Source organism: Saccopteryx leptura, chromosome 10, assembly GCF_036850995.1.
Source record: "Saccopteryx leptura isolate mSacLep1 chromosome 10, mSacLep1_pri_phased_curated, whole genome shotgun sequence".
Classification (NCBI taxonomy): Eukaryota; Metazoa; Chordata; class Mammalia; order Chiroptera; family Emballonuridae; genus Saccopteryx; species Saccopteryx leptura.
Genome location: NC_089512.1, coordinates 37,473,689 through 37,501,241, shown reverse-complemented (window position 1 = coordinate 37,501,241; position 27,553 = coordinate 37,473,689). Strand labels below are relative to the sequence as shown.

The following is a 27,553-nucleotide window of genomic DNA, read 5'->3' as shown; positions in this document are numbered from 1 at the left end:
TTGCGGTATTCATAGTATTAGTACATTACAATAGCCTATAAGTAAGTATTCAGTAAATATCAAGTTAATAAATGTGTATTCAACCAACCTAGACAAAGTAGTTAAAGTGAATAAGATGTGATTTTTTAAAAAGAGAGTCTTACCTTAATTGGTATATTTGTGTTTGAAGCTCTCACACAGACCTTGGAGATGAGAGAGAATTTCCAGAAGCAGCTGAAGGAGATAATGTCTGCAACATCAATAGTGAAACCCCAGGGGCAGAGGACTTCCCTCTCAAGGAGTGGCTGCAACAGCGCTTCTTCAACCCCGGACAGCGCTCCCTCCACACGCAGCGGGCGCAGTCGAGTCCTAGAGGCCCTGAGGTATGTACCCATCACTCAGCGTGGTGGCAGAAAGGAGTGACTAGGTGACTTGAGAGAAAGGTAGCACCTATGTGGGTAATTAATTACTGACTCAGTCCCATGAGTTAAGCCTAATTTTCCTATCTTTAAAAGAAATTAGTAAAGCGGCCTGACTGTGGTGGCACAGTGGGTAAAGCATCGGTCTGGAATGCTGAGGTCACCAGTTCAAAACCCTGGACTTGCCCAGTCAGGGCACATACAGGAAGCAGCTACTATGAGTCGATGCATCCCGCTTCACCCTGTTTCTCTGTTCCCCTTCCTCTCATTTCCCCTCCTTCCCCCTCTCTGCCCCTCGCTCTCTCTCTCTTGCCCTCCCTCTTTCTCCTATCTTTAAAATACATAAATAAGGCCCTGGCTGGTTGGCTCAGCGGTAGAGCGTCGGCCTGGTGTGCAGGAGTCCTGGGTTCAATTCCCGGCCAGGGCACACAAGAGAGGCGCCCATCTGCTTCTCCACCCCTCCCCCCCTCCTTCCTCTCTGTCTCTCTCTTCCCCTCCCGCAGCCAAGGCTTCAGCGGAGCAAAGTTTCCCCGGGCACTGAGGATGGCTCTGGGTGCAACAGAGCGACGCCCCGGAGAGGCAGAGCATCGCCCCCTGGTGGGCATGCCGGGTGGATCCCGGTCAGGCGCATGTGGGAGTCTGTCTGACTGCCTCCCCGTTTCCAGCTTTGGAAAAATGAAAAGAAAAAAAAATAATAATAATAATAATAATAATAAATAAATACATAAATACATAAATAAAATACGTAAATAAAATCTAAAAAAAGAAATTAGTAAAGTAGACTGCTAAAAGGGTTAGACTTCTGGACCTTATTTAGTCCAAACTATATACGGGGGAGGGGCAAAAGTAGGTTTACAGTTGTGAATATATGAAACAGTTTATTCTTGTATTTACCATACAAACCACTGTAAACCTACTTTTGCCAACCCTATATATTATATCCAGATGTTATCTTCCTCTCTTCTTTGCTTTTCTTGTTTTTGTTTTGTTTTTATTCAGTGAGAGGAGGGGAGACAGAGACAGACTTCTGCATGCACTCAGACCAGGATCCACACGGCATGCCCACTAGGGGGCGATGCTCCATTGCTCAGCAACTGAACTCTTCACCTGAGGCCATGGAGCCATCCTCAGTGCCCAGGGCCAGCTAACTCCAATTGAGTCTGGACTGCAGGGGGGGAAGGGGGGAGAGAGAGATAGAGAAAGAGAGAGAGTGTGGGCGAGTGAGAAGGGGGAGGGGTGGAGAAGCAGATGGATGTGTTTCCTGTGTGCCCTGACCGGGAATTGAACGTGGGACTTCCACATGCCAGCTGATACTCTACCACTGAGCCAACTGGCCAGAGCCAAAACAGGTTTTTTGGGGGTTTTTGTGTGTGTGTGTGTGTGTGTGTGTGTGTGACAGAGAGAGAGAGACAGACAGATAGGAAGGAGAGAGATGAGAAGCATCAATTCTTTGTTGCGGCTTCTTAGTCTCCTTAGTTATTCATTGACTAATTTCTCATATGTTTCTTGACTGGGAGGCTGCAGCAGAGCAAGTGACTCCTTGCTCAAGCCAGCAACCTTGGGCTTCAAGCCAGTGACCTTTGGGCTCAAGCCAGACACCATGGGGTCATGTCTGTGATCCTACGTTCAAGCCAGCAACCCAGTGCTCAAGCCTGCAACATTGGGGTTTCAAACCTGGGTCCTCTGTGTCCCAGTCCGACACTCTATCCACTGTGCCACCACCTGGTCAGGCCACTTCCCATATAATTATAGTTATTATTTCAAGTGATGAAAATACAACTCCTGGGAAGCAAAGTAACCAGTTTTCTAAACATTACCATGTTTTCCTAAGCCTATAAAACAGAGGTTCTCAACTTGTGGGTCGCGACCCCGGCGGGGTTGCCTAAAGCCATTGGAAAATACATAATGCATATCAGGTATTTACATTCCAAATCATAACTGTAGCAAAATTACAGTTATGAAGTAGCCACCAAAATTATTTTTTGGTTTGGGGTCACCGCAACATGAGGAATTGTATTGCGGGGTCATGGCATTAGAATGGTTGAGAACCACTGCTATAAAGTAAGAAAACTCCTATTTTTAAAAAAAAACATTTTATTGATTGATTTTAGACAGAGAGAGAGAGAGAAAGAGAAAGGTGTGTGTGGGGGAACATAAACTCATAGTTGCTTCTTGCATGTGCCTTGATCCGGTAAGCCCGGGGTTTCAGACTAGAGACCTCAGCATTCCAGCTCAACAATTTATCCACTGCACCACCACAGGTCAGGCAGTAAACTCCCATTTTTATTTTTTTGTGGGTTTTTTGTTTTGTTTTGTTTTTTGTATTTTTCTGAAGTTAGAAGCGGGAAGGCAGTCAGATAGACTCCCACATGTGCCCAACCAGGATCCACCAGCATGCCTACCAGGGGGTGATGCTCTGCCCATCTGGGGCATTGCTCCATTGCAGCCGGAGCCATTCTAGCACCTGAGGCGGAGGCCATAGAGCCGTGCTCAGCACCCAGGCCAACCCTGCTCTAATGAAGCCTTGGCTGTGGGAGGGGAAGAGAGAGAGAGGGAGAGGAAAGAGGGGAAAGGTGGAGAAGCAGATGGGTGCTTCTCCTGTGTGCCCTGACTGGGAGTCAAACCCAGGACTTCCACATGCTGGGCAGACATTCTACCGCTGAGCCAACCGGCCAGGGCCAAACTCCCATTTTTTAAATGCAGCAGTCATTTTGGAATTTAAAAAAAAACAACTTTATTTTTCTAGAGAGAGAGGAAGGGAGAAACACTGATTTGTTGCTCCACTTATGCCATCATTGGTTGATTCTTGTCTATGCCCTGACTGGGGTCAAATCTGCAACCTTGGCATGTTGGGACTACGCTCTAACCGAGTCTGGCCAGGGCCTATTTTTTTGACAATGAACTTTTCTTTCCCTCTTTGGGGTTTTATTTTATTTTTTATTTTTTATTTTTTTTAGATTTTGTTTATTCATTTTAGAGAGACAGGGAGAGAGACAGAAGGGGGAGGAGCAGGAAGCATCAACTCCCATATGTGCGTTGACCGGGCAAGCCCAGGGTTTTGAACCTGTGACCTCAGCATTCTAGGTTGATGCTCTATCCACTGTGCCACCACAGGTCAGGCACTTTTTGTATTTTTCCGAAGTTAGAAGCTGGGAGGCTGAGAGACAGACTCCGGCATGCACCCGACCGGGATCCACCTGGCATGCCCACCAAGGGGGCGATGCTCTGCCCATCTGAGGCCATTGCTCCATTGCAGCTGGAGCCATTCTAGTGCCTAAGGCAGAGGCCACAGAGCCATCCTGAGTGCCTGGGGCCAACTCACTCGAACCAATCGGGCCATGCCTGTAAGAAGGGAAAGAGAGAGAGAGAGATAGAGAGAGAGTAGGAGGGAGTTAGAAGGGGGAGGGGTGGAGAAACAGATGATTACTTCTCCTGTGTGCCCTGACCAGGAATTGAACCTGGGATATCAACACACCGGACTGATGCTCTACCACTGAGTGAACTGGCCAGTGCCAGAGGTTTTAAACATACTGCTCACAAAAATTAGGGGATATTTCGAAATGAATACGAAGCAATAAAGTATCCTCTAATTTTTGTGAGCAGTGCATATGGACATTTGGTCAAAATATGTTTCATTTTCTCATTAAAACATGTAAGTTGCTGGAAGAAACATTTTAAAAAGATAAAAAAATTTTCCAGGCCCTAGCTGGTTGGCTCAGTGGTAGAGCGTCGGCCTGGCGTGCAGGGGACCCGGGTTCAGTTCCCGGCCAGGGCACATAGGAGAAGTGCCCATTTGCTTCTCCACCTCCCCCCCCCCCCTCTTTCCTCTCTGTCTCTCTCTTCCCCTCCCGCAGCCAAGGCTCCATTGGAGCAAAGATGGCCCGGGCGCTGGGGATGGCTCCTTGGCCTCTGCCCCAGGCACTAGAGTGGCTCTGGTCGCGGCAGAGCGACGCCCCGGAGGGGCAGAGCATCGCCCCCTGGTGGGCAGAGCGTCGCCCCTGGTGGGCGTGCCGGGTGGATCCTGGTCGGGCACATGCAGGAGTCTGTCTGACTGTCTCTCCCCGTTTCCAGCTTCAGAAAAATACAAAAAAATACAAAAAAAAAAATTTTCCCAAAGTTTATTTATTCAGTATAGTTTTAAGTGCTTACTGTGTACTAGATGGGTATATAAAGGTGCCCACAACTGTATAATCTAACCTTAGCGATTTATGATTGTGAATTTTGTTCTGTCTGCCTGCCATTAAAATTGTCACTTTCATTCCTTAGGCAGTCTCGTCAGACGATACCTGATATCAACACAGAGCCCTCCCAGAATGAACAGATCATTTGGGATGACCCTACGGCCAGAGAGGAGAGGGCAAGGCTTGCCAGCAATCTGCAGTGGCCTAGCTGTCCCACACAGTATTCTGAACCTCAGGCTGCCATGAAGAAATTAGAGGGCTCTCCTTACCAGGAGCCTTTACACGCCTTAAAAATTGCTGAACAGGGTAATAAGAAAGAAATCTGTTTCCTTTTTTGTATTAAGTACATGTTGACCTCTTAAAAATAAGCAGATAAGCACATTGTGGTTTTCTAAATTGTACATACAGATGAAAAACTAGATATATCAGATTTTGGTTTAAACTTAAGTGTCAAAAAAGTAATTGTAAGTTGAGGTAATTAATTCAAAAATATATTTTGATTTTTAAATTTAGAAGTGTAGGCATTTTCCAGATTGGGCATTACTGTTATTCTTTCTTTGGTTCTAGTTCTTTTGTCACTTTTTCTCCCAATCATCTTATTTTCATTTCAGTCTTTTTCTGAATTCTATTCAGTACATACCTACACTTGTTCTTGGGACTGTAAGAGTTTCTTTCTGAATTCCCCATTTTTTCTTCCTTGGGCTTTATCTTGGAAACAAAACATTTCCTTGCTCTCATCTTTGGTCATTTGCCCCCTTTCACACCAATAGATTCTCTGCCTCTATTTTTTTCCAAGTGCAGCCTGCTTTTATTTACACATTTGGGATACTTAGCTTGGCATTTAAAGAAGGGATTGGGAGAAGCTCACAAATAACACCATTTGCCCTCTTAATGCTAATTAATTTTATTTATTTATAAGCTCTAGAAATAGGCCACTTCTTTTGCGTGTACTTTTTATTTTCCAGAATTTGTGTTTAATTTCATGTTGGCTAAGACGGATGAGACTATTTCCTGGAACTTGTTCTTAGTCATGTTTGGATAATATCACATTGCCACATTTTATTGCCCTCAGCCGTCCATGATCCTGGAAACTCCTGTGTGACTGACACTCCAGAACACCGGACCTCTGAGGGACTGGGCACTCCAGGAAAAGACAGCCACCTGATCCCCACGCCCCAGGCCCCCAGCATCGCCTTCCCCCTGGCCAACCCGCCTGTGGCCCCACACCCCAGAGAAAAGGTTTGTTGATCCCTAGGATGGGGTTGCGGCTTTTGATATTGCTGTTATGCTGCACGAAAGATTTGTGGGTATCAATATCAAGGGTTCATTAAATGTTACTGCATTTCCTTGCAGGAGGGGTGGTTTTTTGGTTTGTTTTATAATATTTGGTAACTCAGAAGACTAAAAATGTTACTGTAAAAGAACTATATACCTGATAACATTTTTAAGTTACTTTTACTAAAATAAAACTTTTCCATTTCAGATTATAACAATAGAAGAGGCTCCTGAAGATTTTAAAAAACAGTACATATTTCAGTTGTCATCTCTGAATCCTCAAGAGCGTATTGATTATTGTCATCTCATTGAGAAACTAGGTACAAGTATTTTAAGTCACAAATATCTCATATGGTAATCTTATTTAGACGGCAAATGTGGTTGCTCTTGATATCATTTGTAAGCATAGAAATTGAGATAGAAAGATTGAATTTTCTGAGACTGCACATTAAGTCAGCATTAAAACTTTTATAAAGCTTTAGCCTGACCAGGCGGTGGCGCAGTGGATGGAGCATCGGACTGGGATGCAGAGGACCCAGGTTCGAGACCCCGAGGTTGCCAGCTTGAGCGTGGGCTCATCTGGTTTGAGCAAAAGCTCACCAGCTTGGACCCAAGGTCGCTGGCTCGAGCAAGGGGTTACTCGGTCTGCTGAAGGCCCGTGGTCAAGGCATATATGAGAAAGCAATCAATGAACAACTAAGATGTCGCAATACGCAACGAAAAACTAACGATTGATGCTTCTCATCTCTCTGTTCCTGTCTGTCTATCCCTCTCTCTGACTCTTTCTGTCTCTGTAAAAGAAAAAAACAACAACAAAAAAACTTTTATAAAGCTTTAATTTAACGCTAAAGTCACTGACTCATAGGATTTAAAGATTTAAAGTGAAACCAGTGATTAAGTTTTAAGAATCTTTTGTGCTGCTTTGAGCATTTATTTGTTCATTGATGAAACCTTGGACCTAACCAATGAAATTATAGGCTTACAATATAAGTAGAACCACATTTTACTGAAGTAGAAGGGGTGCAACATTATTCTTTCCCCACTAGTTGTCAGGCTCTCAATCTGACATCATTCTAGAAGCAGCATACCAAAAAGGTAACTGGTGCTCTCTGTCCTTTTAAGGATGGGGAGAACCATGGTATGGTTTTTTAAAGATTTCTGTCAAATACTGTTGTGCACTTGGGAAGCTGTGTTTCTTAGAAACTTTATTCAGGTGGGACATTTTGTTCTTTGGTCGCCTAATAAGTTAGATGGAATTATAAGTCAGAATTGCTAACCTTTACCCAGAACTTACCAAAATGGAACACTCCAGTGTCTGTCTCTGCAAACCCTGGGCAAGAGTAGTAGCAGTTAACAGAAAATTATCGGCCCTGGCCCGTTGGCTCTGTGGTAGTGTCAGCCCAGCATGTGGATGTCCTGGGTTTGATTCCCAGTCAGGGTACACAGGAGAAGCAACCATCTGCTTCTCCACCCCTCCCTCTATCACTTCTTTCTTTCTGTCCCCCTCCTGCAGCCATGGCTCAATTGGAGCAAGTTGGCCCTTGGGCACTGAAGGTGGCTTCATGGCCTCCACCTTAGGCACTAAGAACTCAGTCGCTAAGCATCCAAACAGTACCCCAGATGGGTGGAACATAGCCCCCTAATGGGCTTGCTGGGTGGATCCCAGTTGGGGCACATGCAGGAGTCTGTCTCTGCCTTCCTTCCTCTCACTGAATTAAAAAATTGTTTAGAAGAAGACAGAAAACAGGGGCCCATGAGTATAGGTTGTGCTGGAATTGGGAGCCTGTTGACTGCAGGGTTTCTGATGTATAATACAGAGGCCTTTCACTTCATAAATGAACAACTGTGGTAAACTCATATCCATAAGTCAGTCTCTTATGTTGTCTGGGTCACAGGATAAACTTGTTGTGTAGAATTAGATACTGATATTATATTAGTATGGAATTTTTACCTTATTGTTCTTTTGTCACCCCTTTGAACCTGGGTGAGTTATTCTGCCTGTGTCCCCATATATAAATTTCAGATAATAATAGCAACTTTGTAAAGTTGTGAGGATTAAATAAGTTAATCTTGAATACTTTCAACATTCCCTGACATATAGCAAGTGCTCAAAAAGTTTTGCTGCCTGACCAGGCGGTGGTGCAGTGGATTGAATGTCTAACTGGGATGCGGAAGGACCCAGGTTCGAGACCCCGGGCGGAGCTCATCTGGTTTGAGCAAAAAGCTCACCAGCTTGGACCCAAGGTCGCTGGCTCGAGCAAGGGGTTACTCAATCTGCTGAAGGCCCGCGGTTAAGGCACATATGAGAAAGCAATCAGTGAACAACTAAGGTGTGTCGCAACGAAAAACTGATGATTGATGCTTCTCATCTCTCTCCGTTCCTGTCTGTCTGTCTGTCTGTCTCTGTCTCTGTAAAAAAAAAAAAGGTTTCCTGCTGTGAGTTCAAGTGTCCTGTTAAAGTCTTAGAAAGTCCTTGATGCATCTCCACTTACCCAGCAGCTCCAAGTATAAATCAACACCATGCTTTGCCTGTATTTACTTACACTCTCTTTTTCCTCAAAATGCACTTCATACATTTATAGCTGAGAAGAGATTCAGCTCCCGCCTGCTGCTCTGTCTCTATTTACCTGGCGTATTTTCCTCCCAAGCTTCTTTTGGATGGCTCACCTTATTTCCACTCTCAAAACGTGGTCTTCTGATTTTAGACTGTAGATGCCCCTTTGACTTCCATCTCTCTGGATATTATCTAATATTCAGTGCTTGAAAATTGCCAAGGTAGTTGAAACCTAAGAAATACAACTGCAGTTACATGGCCTTTGTTTGTATTTTTTTTTATATCTTAATTATAACAAACCAAGTACAGACAGGAAAATTTGAACAAGGATTTAGTTTTGAAATAGCAAATTTTGTTAATTATTTTAGATCTGATAATGGCATTGTGACTGAATAGGGAAATTTCCCGATTTTTCTCTACTTCAGGTGGATTAGTAATAGAGAAGCAGTCCTTTGATCCCAACTGCACACACATTGTTGTGGGACATCCACTTCGCAATGAGAAGTATTTAGCCGCAGTGGCAGCTGGGAAGTGGGTGCTGCACCGCTCCTATCTGGAGGCCTGCAGGGCTGCCGGGAGCTTCCTGCCGGTGTGTATGCAATTAACGTAAAGGCTCATTTTTCTGTAAGAGTGAATATATTAGTAATTCATTCCAGCACATACACAGACCACGTGTGTATAACTGACATAACTTTAAGTATCGCCAATCAGAGTATATCAATTTTATAAGGTCCTAGTTAATGTCAGTTTGATTTACTTTAATTTGAATGTTTTTTAATTGAAATAACATTAGAAAATATTAAGATGATGTCACTGGAAGCTTTTATCTTTATTTCTAGCCAATTAAGTATTAAACTAATTATTTGAAATATTTTGGTTCCTAACTGACCCACCACAGTTGTATCTATCATGTGGTTTTTCAAATTTTCAATCAAGATCCCTTACGAATCTCTTCTACAGACCAGGTAATCAGGTTGTAAATACATACCTTTTCTGAGACCATGCCCTTCCGTGAAATGAAATTCATCTTCCCATGGATAAAGCCCAGTAATCTAAAGATTATCAATTATATGGTTATCTGTTTTTAGTAATGCTTGTAATATACTTGGCTCTAATATAAAGCCAAATTAATCTACATTTCCACCATGCTCATAAACTGGTGCATGCTTGGTATTCTCTGTATGTCTAACAATTGAATATATAGTTTTTAACTTGTATTAGATTGTGAACTCCTTGAGGTCATATTGTAGGAACTCAGAAGTTTGTTGGACTGTTGTGTAGGAAGAAGACTATGAATGGGGAAGCAGTTCCATCCTTGATGTTTTGACTGGAATCAGTGTGCAGCAGCGAAGGCTAGCAGTTGCAGCCATGAGGTGGAGGAAAAAAATCCAGCAAAGACAGGAATCGGGCATTGTGGAGGTACTGAATCATGTCAGGATAGTGTAAGTGGCATCCGCATCATCACTATGCCACATTGAGTCTCCTGAGAGAATGTGCTTGACAAAATAATTCTATTTGTCTTTTATCCCTTGATTAATGTGCTTAGTTTAGGCATTCTAAATTGAACTTAATCACAATTAGAAAAAGTAGGAATTAGTCCCTGGCCGGTTGGCTCAGTGGTAGAGCATTGGCCCAGTGTGTGGAAGTCCTGGGTTTGATTCCTAGTCAGGGCACACAGGAGAAGTGCCCATCTGCTTCTCCACCCTTCCCCCACTCCTTCCTCTCTACCTCTCTCTTCCCTTCAGGCAGCCAAGGCTCCACTGGAGCAAAGTTGGCCCGGGCCCTGAGGATGGCACCATGGCCTCCGCCTCAGGCGCTAGAATGGCTCCGGTGGCAACGTAACAACACCCCAGATGGGCAGAGCATCACTCCCTGGTGGGCATGCCAGGTGGATCCCGGTCAGGCATATGCGGGAGTCTGTCTGACTGCCTCCCTGCTTCTAACTTCAGAAAAATACAAAAAAAAAGAAAGAAAAAGTAGGAATTAACATTAACAGTAAGATATATATAATGTTGATAGCTCTTTTAAAAATAGTTCCTATGTAAAACGAGACCCACACTATGTTTCTTCCACAGAATCCTTTCAGCTTCTTCAGAGGTTTTTTTTTTTTTTTTTTTTTTTTTGTATTTTTCTGAAGCTGTAAGCGGGGAGAGACAGTCAGACAGACTCCCGCATGCACCCGACCGGGATCCACCCGGCACGCCCACCAGGGGCGAAGCTCTGCCCACCAGGGGGCGATGCTCTGCCCCTCCGGGGCGTCGCTCTGCCACAACCAGAGCCACTCTAGCGCCTGGGGCAGAGGCCAAGGAGCCATCCCCAGCGCCTGGGCCATCTTTGCTCCAATGGAGCCTTGGCTGCAGGAGGGGAAGAGAGAGACAGAGAGGAAGGGGGGGGGGGGTGGAGGAGCAAATGGGCGCTTCTCCCATGCGCCCTGGCCGGGAATTGAACCCGGGTCCCCCGCACGCCAGGCCGACGCTCCACCGCTGAGCCAACCAGCCAGGGCCTTCTTCAGAGATTTTTAACTTGGGGTCCACAAACTCTCCCCGAGAATTTTGTAGATTGAATTCAGGATGGCTGTACACTTTAGATGGGGGGGGAGGAGGAAACATTCTTATTTTTATTAACCTCTAATTAAAATTTAGCATTTCCTTTAATTATAAGTCTAAGTAACAGATCACAACATTATTAACAGTACCTGTGATTTTGCTCCAAGAGAACACATCTTTGCTTTGTGTTATAATTATAAGTATCTTGAAGTGCTTTTTGCTTTGTGTTATAATTATAAGTATCTTGAAGTGTTTATGTTCTCTACTTTAAAATTATAGTAGTTATTCAGCTCACCACTAGTTTTGATTTAATGCATTAATGCAGAAGCACATCTATTATGTCACAATATTTAAAATAGCTTTTCAATGAAATTATTTCCCATGTAAGTAATCCTTTCTACTTTATTTTGAATATTTGAAAAATATTCATATGGTATGGAAATTACACAACAAAACTATTATTTAAAATAATTATTTAGAGAACAGGTCTGTAGGTTTTACCAGCCTATAAAAAATGGTTCATGGCTCACAAAAAGGTTAAGAAACCCCAAGTTCAGCAATCTTTTTGTTGTATTCTGAGTCCTCTGCGTCTCAACATCCTTGTTAACCTTGAAGCCCTTTCTTTGAGAGTAATTCCACTGTATATTTCCAATTTGCAAGTATTTTCTAGAGAAATATAATGTAGGCTTCACCTAAGAAGTTATGCTTACCTGACCAGGCGGTGGCGCAGTGGATACAGCATCGGACTGGGATGCGGAAGACCCAGGTTCGAGACCCCAAGGTCACCAGCTTGAGCGCGGGCTCATATCTGGTTTGAGCAAAAGCTCACCAGCTTGAGCCCAAGGTTGCTGGCTCGAGCAAGGGGTCACTCGGTCTGCTGAAGGCCAGCAGTCAAGGCACATATGAGAAAGCAATCAATGAACAACTAAGGTGTTGCAATGAAAAACTGATGATTGATGCTTCTCATCTCTCCGTTCCAGTCTGTCTGTCCCTCTCTCTGACTCTCTCTCTCTCTGTGTCTCTCTAAAAAAGAAGTTATGCTTTAGTCTCTACCCTTGATTAATTCTAAGGAAAAAGGACTGTGTTTCAAAGTATTCTGACCAGAGACAATGACCACTGTGGCAGAAGTAGAGGTTATAAGATTATTCATTAATATAAAACTATATTTTCAGATAAAATAGTATATTATCTGTATTGTTCTGTCACTTATTTTCCAAATTTTAACAATTTTTATTTTTTTTGTAGGGGGCATTTAGTGGGTGGAAGGTTATTTTACATGTTGACCAGTCCCGAGAAGCAGGATTCAAACGTCTGCTTCAGTCCGGAGGAGCAAAGGTTTGTATTGAATCAATTTACTGGATTTTTTACTTGAATTATTTTTTAACCAGTTCCTGATTTTCTGTACTTTGTGAGATGGTAACCCCTAAGCATGGATGACACAGTCGAGTTACTTTGGGACACTGATAGATTGATGATTTTTGCTTTGATGCTTTTTGCTTTTTCATTAGGTGCTGCCTGGTCATTCTGTGCCTCTCTTTCAAGAAGCCACACATCTCTTTTCTGACTTGAATAAACTGAAACCAGATGACTCAGGAGTTAATATAGCAGAGGCTGCTGCCCAGAATGTATACTGCTTGAAAACAGAATACATTGCCGATTATCTTACACAGGTTTGTGAGATTCTGTCCTTGACTTCCTCATTACCAGAGATCTGCTCATATGCATCAAGAAGTAACTACACATCAAAAGCCTCAGCTTGTTATTAATACAATGTTAGTCTCCTGTTAGTCTCCATTTAACTGCTCGGTTTTATTCTGTTGTTATAATAATGAACACATATGTAAACCTTCAGCTTGGAAGTTAAATTTGAGCTAAGTATAAAAATCTAGGGTGCCTCTTAAAGTGTCCTTTTAGATGTAAAGCAGAAATTGATTCCAAAAGTCCCAGGAGAAACAATTACTCAAGGGTCCTGGGTCCTCCTTTAGTTTTCTTAACCTTATGCGTTGATGTAAACACCTGTGTTAAACACCAAGGTAAGTCGAGCATTTGCTACATGGTGGGCTCTCTGTACTCATGTAGTGAGTGGCCCATGTTGTGTGATTTGAATGAGCAAAGAAATATCTTCTGGACAGCAGAGTGCCTAAAATGCCATCAGAAAGCAGCAAACTATGACACCTGACTGTAAGTGTCTTTACTATAAAGGATTTCAAACAGAATAGCATAAAAAAGAAGGGGAAGCCAGAGCTCAGCCTGCTTGTGACTTTTGCTAATTGTTTTGGAGTTGCTCGGGATTTAAAAGAAGGAATGCCTAAAACAAAAACATGAAGCCTTGACCATAGAGAAGTGGGGCATACTGAATCTCATCTCCTCCAGAATCCCTGATCATTTCAGGTAGACAGCTGCCATCTAAGATAAGAACCAATGATTATTAATCACCTGTATTATGCTGGGCACAGTGTTTTTTTTGTTTGTTTGTTTGTTTGTTTTTTTGGGGTTTTTTTGTATTTTTCTGAAGTTGGAAACGGGGAAGCAGTCAGACAGACTCCCGCCTGTGTCCGACCGGGATGCACCCGGCATGCCCACCAGGGGGCGATGCTCTGCCCATCTGGGGCGTTGCTCTGTTGCAACCAGAGCCATTCTAGTGCCTGAGGCAGAGGCCATAGAGCCATCCTCAGCGCCCGGGCCAACTTTGCTCCAATGGAGCCTCGGCTGCGGGAGAGGAAGAGAGAGAGAGGAAGGAGAGGGGGAGGGGTGGAGAAGCAGATGGGCGCTTCTCCTGTGTGCCCTGGCCAGGAATCAAACCCAGGAATCCTGCACACCAGGCCTACACTCTACCACTGAGCCATCCAGCCAGGGCTTGGGCACAGTTGTTATACATGAATTCTCATTTCAGTTTTTTCTAACATAAAAGTGTATAAAATATGTGTACTTGATAAAGAATAGCAAGATGTCATCTATGTTTCCAGGTTAAAATAGAAGCTTGCTGCTCCCACAGACATTTCCTGTTGCTCTGCCCCGCCTGCTTCTCCTTCCTTACCCCAGAAGTAATCACTGTCTGACTTTGGTTGTATCCCTGCCTTTCTCAGGGTTGTCATGCGCCAGGTACTAGATGTCTGGAGGAATATAAAGTGCTATTGTGACGGTCTGTTTTGTATATGTTGGCTTGTGGTTGTGAGAGAAATGCAAGGGCTTTGGCATCAAAGAGAGAAGTATGTGAATTTTGGCTTTGCCACCTGGGTAGTTATATAGCATTGATTGTATTATTTATCTGTAAAATGGAGAATAAAAAATCCACTTTACATGTTTATTGTAAAAATAAGTAAAAATTCAGTAAAAAGGTTTTTTTCAAAACTTTCACACTTGATAAATATTATTTTCCATATTCTATATTTCATTCCTATTTTATTATAACCATTTTAAAGGTCTGGTCCCACTCTGCCTGAGCTGTAAGCTCATTTTTCTGATAAAAGATGAGACTGTCACACAGGGATGGTTCACTAACTGTGACAAACAGCGTATCTTGAAACAGATGTTTTTCTTGCAGGAATCTGCGAACTTTCCTTTTAAAGTTTCTGTGGTCAAAAAGCAGAGTAAAGCCCTGGCCGGTTGGCTCAGCGGTAGAGCGTCGACCTGGCGTGCAGGAGTCCCAGGTTCGATTCCCGGCCAGGGCACACAGAAGCGCCCATCTGCTTCTCCACCCCTCCCCCTCTCCTTCCTCTCTGTCTCTCTCTTCCCCTCCCGCAGCCGAGGCTCCATTGGAGCAAAGTTGGCCCGGGCGCTGAGAATGGCTCTGTGGCCTCTGCCTCAGGCGCTAGAGTGGCTCTGGTTGCAACAGAGCGATGCCCCAGAGGGGCATGCCGGGTGGATCCCAGTCAGGCGCATGCGAGAGTCTGTCTGACTGCCTCCCCGTTTCCAACTTCGGAAAAATGAAAAAAAAAAAAAAAAAAAAGCAGAGTAAAGGAATCTATTACCTGATCATTTAACAATTTGAAATCTGAATAAAATGATAATGTGTGTTTTCCCCCTTTTACAGGAAACCCCTCCTCGGGTAGAAAATTACTGTCTCCCAGAAGCTGTATCATTTCTTCAAAGTAATAAGGAACCTGAGCCTGGATTATCACAAAAGAGAAAAGCTCCTACAGAGAAAAATAATATCAAACGGCCTAGAGTACACTAATCGCCTCTACTCTTTACTTACCAGCAGCCAGTGTTTTTAAGTGGGAAGCCCGACTGTCCCTGGGCTGGGTGTGTACTGTGGAGAGCCAGTGCACGGAGCTTCCGCTTCAGTGTGTGGGGGACTCTGCTGGAAGCTGGGTTTGAACACCTGACATTTTAATCAGTGAAATATTAACTATTCCTGGTCCTGAATGGAGTTACCTGAAGTAACAAAATATAGCTCCTCAGCTAGCTTGGCCTTAAACCACGTGGAAGTGTGCGAGGGGCTTTTTATGTATTTATTTTCTTATAAATATGTATCTGAGGCTGTAACTTAGTGGAGTTTTATTAGCAAGGTGATGGATTTTGCCTTAAAATGTCTGCTTTAATTCATAATAAGTTGTCAATTGGGATTTATTCAAGTTTTCCCAAATTTTTAACTTCTCACCATTTTACCTCATTTTAACAGGAGCCTGGGCACAAAGTATAATGAGGAACTGGGGCTTTTATTACACTTAAAGTGTGTGTGTATATATGTATATGTATGGTTGCACAAATCTCCATGATGATTGCTAAGTTTGGGTGCCAAACTTGAAAATAAAGACAATAAAGAATAAAAGTAGCGACTCAGATTAGTTAAGATAGGTGAGTTTTTTAAAAGAAAAGTATTCTGGCATTTATGCTTTTCGCAAAGCGATAATAGATTTTTAAAACTGCTTAAAAAGTGAATTGCTAGTGGCTCTGGCTGGCTGGCTCAGTAGTAGAGCACCGGTCCGGCATGTGGGAGTCCTGGGTTCGATTCCCGGCCAGGGCACACAGAAGCGCCCATCTGCTTCTCCACCCCTCCCTATCTCCTTTCTGTCTCTCTCTTCCTCTCCCGCAGCCAAGGCTCCTTTGGAACAAAGTTGGCTCGGGCGCTGAGGACGGCTCTATGGCCTCCGCCTCAGGCGCTAGAATGGTTCTGGTTGCAACAGAGCAATGGCCCAGATGGGCTGAGCATCGCCCCCTGGTGGGAATGCCGGGTGGATCCCAGTCGGGCACATGCGGGAATCTGTCTCTGCCTCCCCATTCTCACTTCAGAAAAATTAAAAATAAAAAGTGAATTGCTAGTTATGTTTCTGATCTTTTTTTTAATTTAAAATATTCTATTGGGTTAAAAAATCATTTGTTAGAACCACAAAATTGCACTAGCCATTATTACCAAATACTACATGCATTATTACAGTCTTCCAAATAAAGCTCTCATTTTAAGGGACAAAGCAGAAGCAGTTAGGATCATAATTTTTATGTAGCCATTTTGTGTTAGCTAGGTTGTTTCACAGATAATTTGCAGTACATTTGCTTGGATTTCACCAATTAAAAATTCTTTGAAGTAGTTACTACTACTGTATTCAAAACTTCTTGATAAGCACACTGTTGATGTTATGATCCTTTCTATTCCATATAAAAACCTATGTATCAGTGTTTCTGTCCACACCCTGTATAGAACAGTTCAGCTTCACCTTTGACTCCATCAGTAAATGGCCTACTGCCAGCCAGGTCTTCCTGGCTGCAAATTGTTCCAAGCACAGGTAGTTCTCTCATTTAAAAAAGGAAAAAACACTTCCTTGATTATCCTAATTCCAAATTTTTCCTCAGAATCATTATAGTATTTTAATCTGTGGTGCTTAAATTAGCACCTTATATTCCTCTGCAAATTTCTCTGTGCATTAGTTGAATCTCACCAACACTTATTAATTCAGCAGAGATGACTCCTTACCTTAAGGTAGTTCCTGGGACTCTGGAGCAAACCATTCACACCACATGCTCTCTCACAGGCAGGATCCTCAGTGGGCACAGTACTCAGCTGAATTGTGTCATTCCCCACCCCCACCCCCGTTCATATGCTGAAGTCCTGACCCCCAGTGGGACTGTATTAGGACTCAGGGCCTTTGAGAAAGTAATTCAGGTTAAATGAGGTCTTTGTGTGGGGCCCTAATTCAGAAGAACCGGTGGCCTGGAAGAAGAGGCTAGTAGCACCTGCAAACAGGAAAGCAGAGAGATATGGCTCACTAGAAACCACCCCAGCCAGTACCTTGATCTTAAGACTACCAGCCTCCAGAATTGTGAGAAGTTCCTATTGGTTAAGCCATCCAGTCTGGTATTTTATGGCAGCCCAAGGAGGATAATGCATTATTGTAGTGCAAAGGTCTTAACCTGGGGCCGGGATGCCTGGGTATGGACATAGGCACAATTTTGTGTATGTGCATTTGTAGGATAGAGCTCAGTCTTAGCAGTTCAGATCTGAGAGTTCCCATACAACCTTCACCCAGAGGTACTTTACTATATACTGCTGTAAATCAGCGTTTGGCAAACTTTTTCTTTAGAAGCCCGGGTAGCACTTGAAGCTTTGTGGGCCAGGACTTTATGATAAGGCATTTGCCCTTCAACCCTTTAAAAATATAAAAAACTATTGTTAGCTCGAGGCCATAAAAAAGGGGGAAAAAGTATCTGGGTATTTAGCCAAAGAAACCCAAAACACTACATCAGAAAGACATGCAGCTGTATGTTCATTGCACCATTATTTACAATAGCAAAGGAAGCAACCTAAGTGTCCGTCAAGAGCTGAAAGGATAAAGGAGTGGTGCACATGTACAGTGGAATATGACTGAGCCATAAAAAGAATGAAATCAGGCCACCTGCAACGACATGGTTGGGCCTGGAAAGTATGCCGAGTGACATAAGACAGAGGAGGCAAATGCCATGATTTCACTATGTGTGGAATCTAAAGATAGAAAAAGCAGAACAGAAACAGACTCATAGATACAGAGAACATTTTGATGGCTGCCAAATGGGAGGGAGGTTATGGGGATGGATGAAAAAGGTGAAGGGATTAAGAAATACAAACTGGTAGTTACAGTATAGCCACGGGGATATAAAGCACAGCATTGGGAACATAGTCAATATTGTAATAACTATGGTGTCAGGTGGTTGTGAGATTTATCTGGGTGATCACTTTGTTATATAATGTCTAATCCCTGGGTTGTATACCTGAAATTGATATAATGTGTTTTTTGGGGTTTTTTTATATTCAGCAAGAGGAGGGAAGGCAGAGAGAAGACTCCTGCATGTGCCCTGACTGGGATCCACCCAGCAAGCCCACTAGGGGGCGATGCTCTGCCCATTTGGGGCATTGCTCTGTGTTACTCAGCAACCAAGCTATTTTAGCACCTGAGGTGAGGCCATGGAGCCATCTTCAGCACCCAGGGCCAACTCACTGCAATTGAGCCATGGCTGCAGGGGGGGAAGAGTGAGAGAGAGAAGCAAGAGGAGGAGAAGGGGGGAGAAGCAGATAGGTGCTTCTTCCTGTGTGCCCTGACTGGGAATTGAACCTGGGATGTCCACACACTAGGCCAATGCTCTACCACTGAGCCAACCAGCCAGAGCCAATATTGTATGTCAATTATGTGAAAATAAATTACTTAAAAAGTCAAAATAGCCTGACCTGTGGTGGCACAGTGGATAAAGCATCGACCTGGAATGCTGAGGTTGCCGGTTCAAAACCTTGGGCTTGCCCGGTCAAGGCACATATGGGAGTCAAAGCTGCTTCCTGCTCCTCCCCCCTTCTCTCTCTCTCTCTCTCTCTCTCTCTCTCTCAAATGAATAAATAAATAAAAATAATTTTAAAAAAAAGTCAAAATATACTGCTCATAAAAATTGAGGGATATTTCAAAATGAATATGAAGCAATAAAAAAAGCATTTGATTTTTTTTTTTTTTTTTTTTGTATTTTTCTGAAGTTGGAAACGGGGAGGCAGTCAGACAGACTCCCACATGCGCCTGACCAGGATCCACCTGGCATGCCCACCAGGGGGTGATGCTCTGTCCATCTGGGGCATTGCTCTGTTGCAACCAGGGCCATTCTAGCGCCTGAGGCAGAGACCATGGAGCCATCCTCAGCGCCCAGGCCAACTTTGCTCCAATGGAGCCTTGACTGCGAGAGGGGAAGAGAGAGAGAGGAAGGAGAGATGGAGAGGTGGAGAAGCAAATGGGTGCTTCTCCTGTGTGCCCTGGCCGGGAATCGAACCAAGGACTCCTGCACACCAGGTCGACGCTCTACCACTGAGCCAATCGGCCAGGGCCAGCATTTGATTTTTTATTAAACAATATCAGAAAAGCAAATGACAAGTCAAAGAAAGTGGTTTGATTATGCAAATGAGATGAAAACTAACTTTTATTTCATTGGTAAAAATGCACTATACAAAAGGCTGAAAGATCTGCACATTCCCTGATCACCTAATTTTAGTGAGCAGTGTATATATCTCTATATGCAAGAAGGGCAGGGTAGCCCCGTGCTGGCTGAGCCATCTCCCCAGCACCTGGGCAGGAGGCCTGGCCTGCCCCTCTGCACTCACCTTCCCAGCACCAGACCTTGTTCTTTGTTGGGCGTGAGGCACTGTGTGGCCTGAATAAACTACATCAGCATTAAAAATTAGTTGGGGGCAACGGTGGGTGTGGCTTTAAAAGGGCACATGAGGGACTCGTGATAGAACTGTTGGTATCTTTTCTACATAAATTTGAAGATTAATTGGCTTTATTGAACAATTTATGAGTTGGGCAACATCATCTGGCAAGCAGAGACATACTCTTGTACTGTCTTTATCTTGACCTAGTGGATATCAGTATCCTGGTTGTGGTGTTCTGTGTAGTTTTACAAGATGTTCTAGTTGGGAAACTAGGTAAAGGGTACACGGAACCACTGTCTTTCTAAAACTATGCTAATCTACAATTATCTCAATCCATTTAATTTTTTTTAGAAGTTCAGACATGGAAGACTGGAAACTCAAAATAATAATACATTGGTACATTGAGATACGAATTTAATTCGTTCTGTAACCGAGCTCATAAGTCCGTCAACTCGTATATCAAACTGCCAATACTGGACCCATGTGCCAATGTGCCAACTAGCTGCAGCTTCCCGAATCAGACTTGTATCTCAGAATTTCGCTCGGATCTCGAACAAAAATAGGGACCGAGTCGCAGCTCGTATCTTAAAAAAAAATTGTATATTGGTCTGTTTGTATCTCAAGATACCACTGTAGGCCCTGGCCGGTTGGCTCAGTGGTAGAGCAACGGCCTGGCGTGCGGGGGACTTGGGTTCGATTCCCGGCCAGGGCACACAGGAGAAGCGCCCATTTGCTTCTCCACCCCCGCCCCCTCCTTCCTCTCTGTCTCTCTCTTCCCCTCCCGCAGCCAAGGCTCCATTGGAGCAAAGATGGCCTGGGCGCTGGGGATGGCTCCTTGGCCTCTGCCCCAGGCGCTAGAGTGGCTCTGGTCGCGGCAGAGCGACGCCCCGGAGGGGCAGAGCATCGCCCCCTGGTGGGCAGAGCTTCGCCCCTGGTGGACGTGCCGGGTGGATCCCGGTCAGGCGCATGCGGGAGTCTGTCTGACTGTCTCTCCCCGTTTCCAGCTTCAGAAAAATACAAAAAAAAAAAGATACCACTGTAATCATAATAATAATAATAATAATAATAATAATGCAATAGGCCATAGTGTGTAGATCCCTGTCCTATAGCCCTAAAAACACTTCTGAAGGTAGTCTGTCTATAAGCCAAGCACCCAGTTCTTTGTTTTCCTACCACCTGAGTAGTATTAGGTATTTGGCAGAGCACCTGATGCTTGTTTAGCATTTGAGAATCTGCGATTAAAATTATCAAGTGTCCTAAATTAAAAGCCATGGTACAGATATTTGTTTAGGCTTTTACAAGCTATAAAAGAATGTTAATGAAACTTTTTTAAACGATAGAAATTGATAAGTGAAAGGAAAGAATCGAGCAGTTGTCAACATGACCTGCACTTCAGGATAAACTGACAGTTGAGGAAAAGTGTCTCTGCAGAGTAATTCCAGGTACTAAGTACAAAAGCAGTGATAGAAGCCAACCATTTACAACTCCTAATGAGATCACAGGTATAAGCAGATGGGGGATTTCACAATGATGAGTCAAGGTAGTAATACCTAAATTTACTGATCACTCAGGGGACAATGACATGCCTCCTGATGTGGTACAGTGGAATAGAGAATATCTATTACCCCCATTCATTAAATTTGAATTTGATCAAGCCTCCAGATCTTACTATCCATCAACCAAAACTGAGTCAGGTGTGTTCTGGCTCAAGATGGCAATGTTTTAAAAGCCCGATCCTAAATCCTCCCTCAGACACAATGTCTAGCTACATATAGAACAGTTTCCTCCTAAAGAAACCCAAGAACTAGCTGAGCAACTCCTACACATTAGGCAAATGAGAAGAAAACCCACATCAAAATAGGTAGGTCAGGCTGCACCCCTGGGGCAATGACCCACACTCAGGAGGGAACTCCCAACCCAAGCTGCTCCCTGAAGGAGGAGCCCCCAAAACTCTAGCTTTGAAAACGATGGGGCTTGCATCCACAAGGCTATAGCAATCTGAGAAACAGCAGAGAAAGGGCTCCAGCAGACTCACTCAGGGCCTAGCACAAGTTAGCCAACTGCAAAATGCCCAGTCTTTGTGTGAAAGAGGCCTTTTGCTTACCTAAAAGCTTGTGGGCCATCTTACAACTTAACATACATCATAAGGCCTACTGAAATTCTCTTCAATGCTCATCCCAGGTCACTGTCATCTTCTGGAAAGGAGCCTGTGTACTTGTCTGACACCCTGGATTTTTGTGGCCGCCACCCAGGGAATACCCGTTGATCACATGGCTCTCATGGGCAGTGGGGCTCATGCTCATGGACCCCACAGGGCTGTACCATAGAGTCCTTAATCCACGACACCCCTGGGCATACCACAAAGCAAACAAACTGAAAGGCCTATTTTTTTTCGGTGTAAGAGACCTAATAGCTTGTCTTCATTGCTGCAGCCTGAGGGGCAGGCTTCTAGTTAATCACACATCAAGTCAACTGCAACCCTTTCCAGAGATGCGAGTAGGCACTAACTCAGTACTCTCCCTCTGCTGGGTTCTAGGTTGCTGATGCCTGATCTGGGTCCCAGTTTTGGGGGCTGCTGTTCAGGGGATACCTCTTTACCTGGCTCAGGTGGCCAGCAGGGCTTACATTCCAGGGTCCCATACGCAAGACAGACAATTCTGAACCAGCTACCACCTCCAGGGCACATCCCAGAGACAGGTGACTGAAACATATCCACAGTCTTTCTAGGAAAGGGGCCTATTGGCATATCTTCCTAGCTGCAGCCAGAGGGTCAGGCTTCTAATTAAGCACAAATCTGACATTACAGTCCTCTCCATAAACCTCAGAGTGAGCACTATTCTTTTTTTTTTTTTTTTTTGGAGTAAGTTTAATAAAGCTGAGGGCAGTGACACAAGGAAGGGCCTAGAATAGAAGAAGCATCAGAAGAGCCTGGGTGGGGCAGCTTTGTCTCATTGGGAAGTCAGAGAAAAGGGGGCCTTGGAGACAGGTTCAGGGGGCTAGCCGGGACCAGCTGCTACTACCCACTGCTCCTCTGGTTGCAAGTCTCGTGAGGATCTTAGAGTTTAGAAGATGCACACCTGTGGGGGAAGATATATATATATATATATATATATATATATATATGATATATATATATGATATATATATATATATACACACACACACACACACATACATATATATAACAAATATTAACAGACCTAAGGGGAGAAATAAACAGCAATACAATAATAGTAAGGTCCTTTAATACCCCATTTTCAATGGATAATCATCCAGACAGAAAATCAATAAGGAAACATTAGCCTTAAATGACATCTTAAACCCAATTAACTGAACAGATAGAAGCAACAAAACATACATTCTTCTCAAGTGCACACAGAATATTGTCCAGCCCTGGACAGTAGCCTTGTTGGCTATAGCATCATCTGGAAGTGGGGAGGTTGCCAGTTCACTCCCCACTCAGGGCACATACGGAAATAGATGTTCCTCTCTCTACTGCTCTCTCCCTCCCCCTCTCTAAATAATAAAATAAATATTAAAATATAAAAAAGAATACTGTCCAAATAGACCATCTGTTAGGCCACAGAGCAAATCTCAATGAATTTAAGAAGACTGAAATCATATCAAGCATTATTTCCAACTTATAATGGTATGAAATGAAATCAACTACAAGAAGAGAACTGGAAAAATTTTAAATATGTGAAGATTAAAGAACATGCTACTGAAAAACCAATAGGTCAAAGAAGACATCAAAAGAAATTTTAAAATAGCTTGAGCCTGACCTGTGGTGGTGCAGTGGATAAAGCGTCAACCTGGAAATGCTGAGGTCACCGTTTCGAACCCTGGGCTTGCCTGGTCAAGGCACATATGGGAGTTGATGCTTCCAGCTCCAACCCCCCTTCTCTCTCTGTCTCTCTCCTCTCTCTCTCTGTCTCTCCCTGTCCTCTCTAAAAAAATGAATAAATAAAAATTTTTTTTTAAATAGCTTGAGGCCTTAGCCAGGTGGCTCAGTGGCTAAAACATCATCCCGATGCACCAAGGTCACAGGCTCACATATGAGAAGCAATCAGTGAGTGCACAACTAAATGGAACAACTAAATGAAACAAGTTGATGCTTTTCTGTCTCTCTCTTCCTCTCTCTCTCTCTCAAATCAATGGGGAAAAAATTGTTTAAATGCCTTAAAACAAACAAACAAAAAACATTTCTAAGGAAGTAAAGACAGGCCTGACCTGTGGTGGCGCAGTGGATAAAGCGTGGACCTGGAAGTGCTGAGATCGCCGGTTCGAAACCCTGGGCTTGCCTGGTCAAGGCACATATGGGAGTTGATGCTTCCAGCTCCTCCCCCCTGTCTCTCTCTCCTCTCTGTCTCTCTCTCTCTCTCCCCCTCTCTCTCCTCTCTAAAATGAATAAATAAAATAAAATTAAAAAAAAAAAAAAAGACATACCTTGAAGTAAGTGAAAATAAAAATATACCAACATTTATGGGATACAGCAAAAGCAGTTATAAAAGGGAAATCCATAGTGATAAATGCCTACAGGAAGAAACAAGAAAGGTCCTCCCCAGAAAAACCAACCTAATTACACACCAGGGAACTAGAAAAAGAAGAACTAAGCACAAAATTAGTAAAAGGAAGGTAATGACTAAGATCAGCGCAGAAATAAATGAAACAGAGACTAAAAACACAATACAAAGATAAATAAAATTAAGAGTTGGTGTTTGAAAAGATAAAATTGACAAACTTTATTAGACTCACCAAAAAAAAAAAAGACTAAAAATCAGAAATGAAGTTATGTTACAACCGATAGTACAGAAATACAAAGGATCACAAGTGACTACTATGAACAACCATATGCCAACAATGACTGGACAAACTAGAAGAAATGAATTAATCTTAGAAACATACAAACTACCAAAACTGAATCAAAAAGAAATTGAAAATCAGAATAGGCCAATTACTAGTAGGGAATTGAATCAGTAATTAAAACTTTCCAACAAACAAAAGTCCAGCCTGACCTGTGGTGGCACAGTGGATCAAGTGTTTGTTGATCTGGAACGCTGAGGTTGATGGTTCAAATCCCTGGGCTTGCCCAGTCAAGGCACATACAGGAAGCAACAACTATGAGTAGATGCTTCCCACTTCTCACTCTCCCCCCTTCCCCCCACCAAATATCAATTTAAAACATCTAAAAAAAAAAAAGGTTCAGGACTAGATCACTGATGAATTCTACCAAACATTGAAAAAAGAATTTGACTTTAGGTGGTGGGCACACAACACAATATACAGATCATATATCATAGAAATGTACACTTGAAACATATGACTATTAACCAATGTCACCCAATAATTTTAAGAAAAATAAGAAAGAATTAATACTGATGCTTCTTAAACTCTTCCAAAAAACAGAAGAAGAGAGAATACTTCCAAACTCATGAGGCCAGCATTACCCTGATACTAAAACTAGATAAGGACACGACAAGAAAAGAAAATTACAGGCCAATATTTCTGATGAACACAGATGCAAAAATCTTTAACAAAATATTACCTAAATTCAACAATATATTACAATAAAAGGATCATACACCATGATCAAATGGGATTTATTCCAGGGATGCAAAGATGGCTCAATATCCACAAATTAATCAATGTAATACATACACCACATTAACAAAAGGGAGAATAAAAATAATAGGATCATCTCAATAGATGCAGAAAAAACAGTTGACAAAATTCAACATCCATTAATGCAAAGATTACCAACAAAGTGTGGGTCTAGAGGGAGACTATCTCAACATATAAAGGCCATATTATGACAATCACACAACTAACATGATACTCTAATTAGAAAGCTGAAAGCTTTTAAGATCAGGAACAAGACAAGGCTGCCACTCTGACTACTTTTATTCAACACAGTATTGGAAGTTATAGCCAGAGCAATCAGGCCGGGAACAAAAAATGCATCCAAATCAGAAAAGAAAAAGACTCACTATTTGAAAATAACACAATATTATATATAAAAAACCCTAAAAATATGTAAGAACTAATACATTCAGTAAAATTTTAGGTTACAAAATCTATCTACAAAAATTAGTTGCATTTCATATATTAATAATGAATTATAAGAAAGAGAAATTAAGAAAATGACCTCATTTAAAATTGCATTAAAAAATTACCTAAGATTAAATTTCACAAAGGAGATGAAGGACCTGACCTCTCCAATGAGAACTATAAGGCATCAATGCAAGAAATTGAAGAAGACACAATGAAATAGAAAGATATTCAGTGTTCATGAATTGGAGAATTTTCTTAAAATGTCCATACTACCCAAGACAATCTATAGATGCAATGCAATCCCTATCAAAACTCCAATGACACCCTGGCTGGTTGGCTCAGTGGTAGAGCGTCAGCCTGGCGTGTAGGAGTCCCGGGTTCGATTCCCGGACAGGGCACACAGGAGAAGTGCCCATCTGCTTCTCCACCCTTCCCCCTCTCCTTCCTCTCTCTTTCTTCCCCTCCCACAGTCAAGGCTCCACTGGAGCAAAGTTGGCCTAGGTGCTGAGGATGGCTCCATGGCCTCTGCCTCAGGTGCTAGAATGGCCCTGGTTGCAACAGAGCAACGCCCCAGAGGGGCACAGCATCACCCCCTGGTGAGCATGCCGGGTGGGTCCCAGTCGGGCGCATGCGGGAGTCTGTCTGACTGCCTCCTCATTTCCAACTTCAGAAAAATACAAAAAACAAACAAACAAAAAAAACCCCCAAAAAACTCCAATGACATTTTCACAAAAATACAAGCAATTCTAAAATTTGTATGGAACCACAAAAGACCCTGTATACCAAAGCAATCTTGAGAAAAAACAAGATTTCTTGAGAAAAAACAACAAAGCTGGAGGCATCTCATGTCCTGATTTCAAACTATATTACAAAGCTATCGTAATCAAAACAGTGTGGTATTGGCATAAAAACAAATAGGTCAATGGAACAGAATAGACAGCCCAGAAATAAACCCATACACTTGATCAATTAATTTATTACAAAGCAGCCAAGAATAAACAAAGGGGGGAAAAGAGTCACTTAAATAAATTGTGTTTCCCTGGCAGGTTGGCTCAGTGGTAGAACATCAGCCCAGTGTGTGGAAGTCCCGGTTCAGTTCCCAGTCAGGGCACACTGAAGCAGCATTCTTCACCCCTCCCCCTCTTGCTGCTCGCTCTCTCTCTCTCTCTCTCCCCTCCTCTTCCTCCTCCTCCTCCTGCAGCCATGGCTCACTTGACTGGAGTGAGTTGGCCCTGGGCACTGAGAATGGCTCCATGGCCTCAGCCTCAGGCACTAAGAAGAGTTCAGTTGCTAAGCAACCAAGCAACATCCCAGATGGGCACAACATTGCCTCCTTGTGGGCTTGCTGGGTGAATCCGGGTTGGGGCACATGTGGGAGTCTGTCTCTCTGCCTCCCCTCTCCTCACTGAATATAAATAAATAAATAAATAAATAAATAGTGTCAGGAAAACTTGACAGCCGCATGCAAAAGAATGACACTGGATCACTATCTTACACAATACCCAAAACCAAGTCAAAATGGATTAAAAACAAATGTAAGACCTGACCCCATAAAACTCCTAGAAGAAACATAGGGGATAAGCTTTTTCACATCAGTCTTGGTGATGATGTTTTGGATTTGACACCAAAAGCAAAGGCAACAAAAGCAAAAATCAGTAAGTGGGAATACATCAAACTAAAACCTTCTGCACAGCAAAGGAAACCATCAACAAAATGAAAAGGCACCCTACCAAATGGAAGAAGATATTTACAAATCATATATCTAATAAGAGTTTAATGTCCAAAATGTATAAAGAGCTCATAGAAATCAATAGCAAAATAACAATCTTATTTAAAAATGGAAATAGGGTCTAAACAGACATATTTCCAAAGAAGACATATAGACGGTCAGCAGGTACATGGAAGATGCTCGTCATCACTAATCATCTGGGAAATGTAAGTCAAAACCA

General features: G+C 43.0%; 1 protein-coding gene and 1 long non-coding RNA gene across 6 annotated transcripts in view; one reads left to right on the top strand and one right to left on the bottom strand.

Moving 5' to 3' along the window:
• The window catches only part of TOPBP1 (DNA topoisomerase II binding protein 1), a 55,954-nt gene extending 39,736 nt beyond the window's left edge, over positions 1-16,218 (top strand). For all 5 annotated transcript variants that reach the window (XM_066350469.1, XM_066350466.1, XM_066350467.1 and 2 more), the window contains 9 exons: positions 170-362; positions 4,665-4,885; positions 5,652-5,818; positions 6,063-6,174; positions 8,834-8,997; positions 9,690-9,827; positions 12,200-12,289; positions 12,463-12,624; positions 14,988-16,218. In XM_066350469.1, the coding sequence (XP_066206566.1) occupies positions 170-362; positions 4,665-4,885; positions 5,652-5,818; positions 6,063-6,174; positions 8,834-8,997; positions 9,690-9,827; positions 12,200-12,289; positions 12,463-12,624; positions 14,988-15,131 (1,391 nt within the window). In that variant the 3' untranslated portion in view covers positions 15,132-16,218. The remainder of the gene's footprint in view (positions 1-169; positions 363-4,664; positions 4,886-5,651; positions 5,819-6,062; positions 6,175-8,833; positions 8,998-9,689; positions 9,828-12,199; positions 12,290-12,462; positions 12,625-14,987) is intronic.
• On the bottom strand, positions 3,636-18,453 carry LOC136381908 (uncharacterized). The gene is made up of 3 exons (XR_010747170.1): positions 16,869-18,453; positions 8,522-8,640; positions 3,636-3,740 (listed from the first exon to the last, which is right to left on the bottom strand). It is a non-coding gene; the product is annotated as an uncharacterized lncRNA (long non-coding RNA).
• Positions 18,454-27,553: the final 9,100 nt, after the last annotated feature.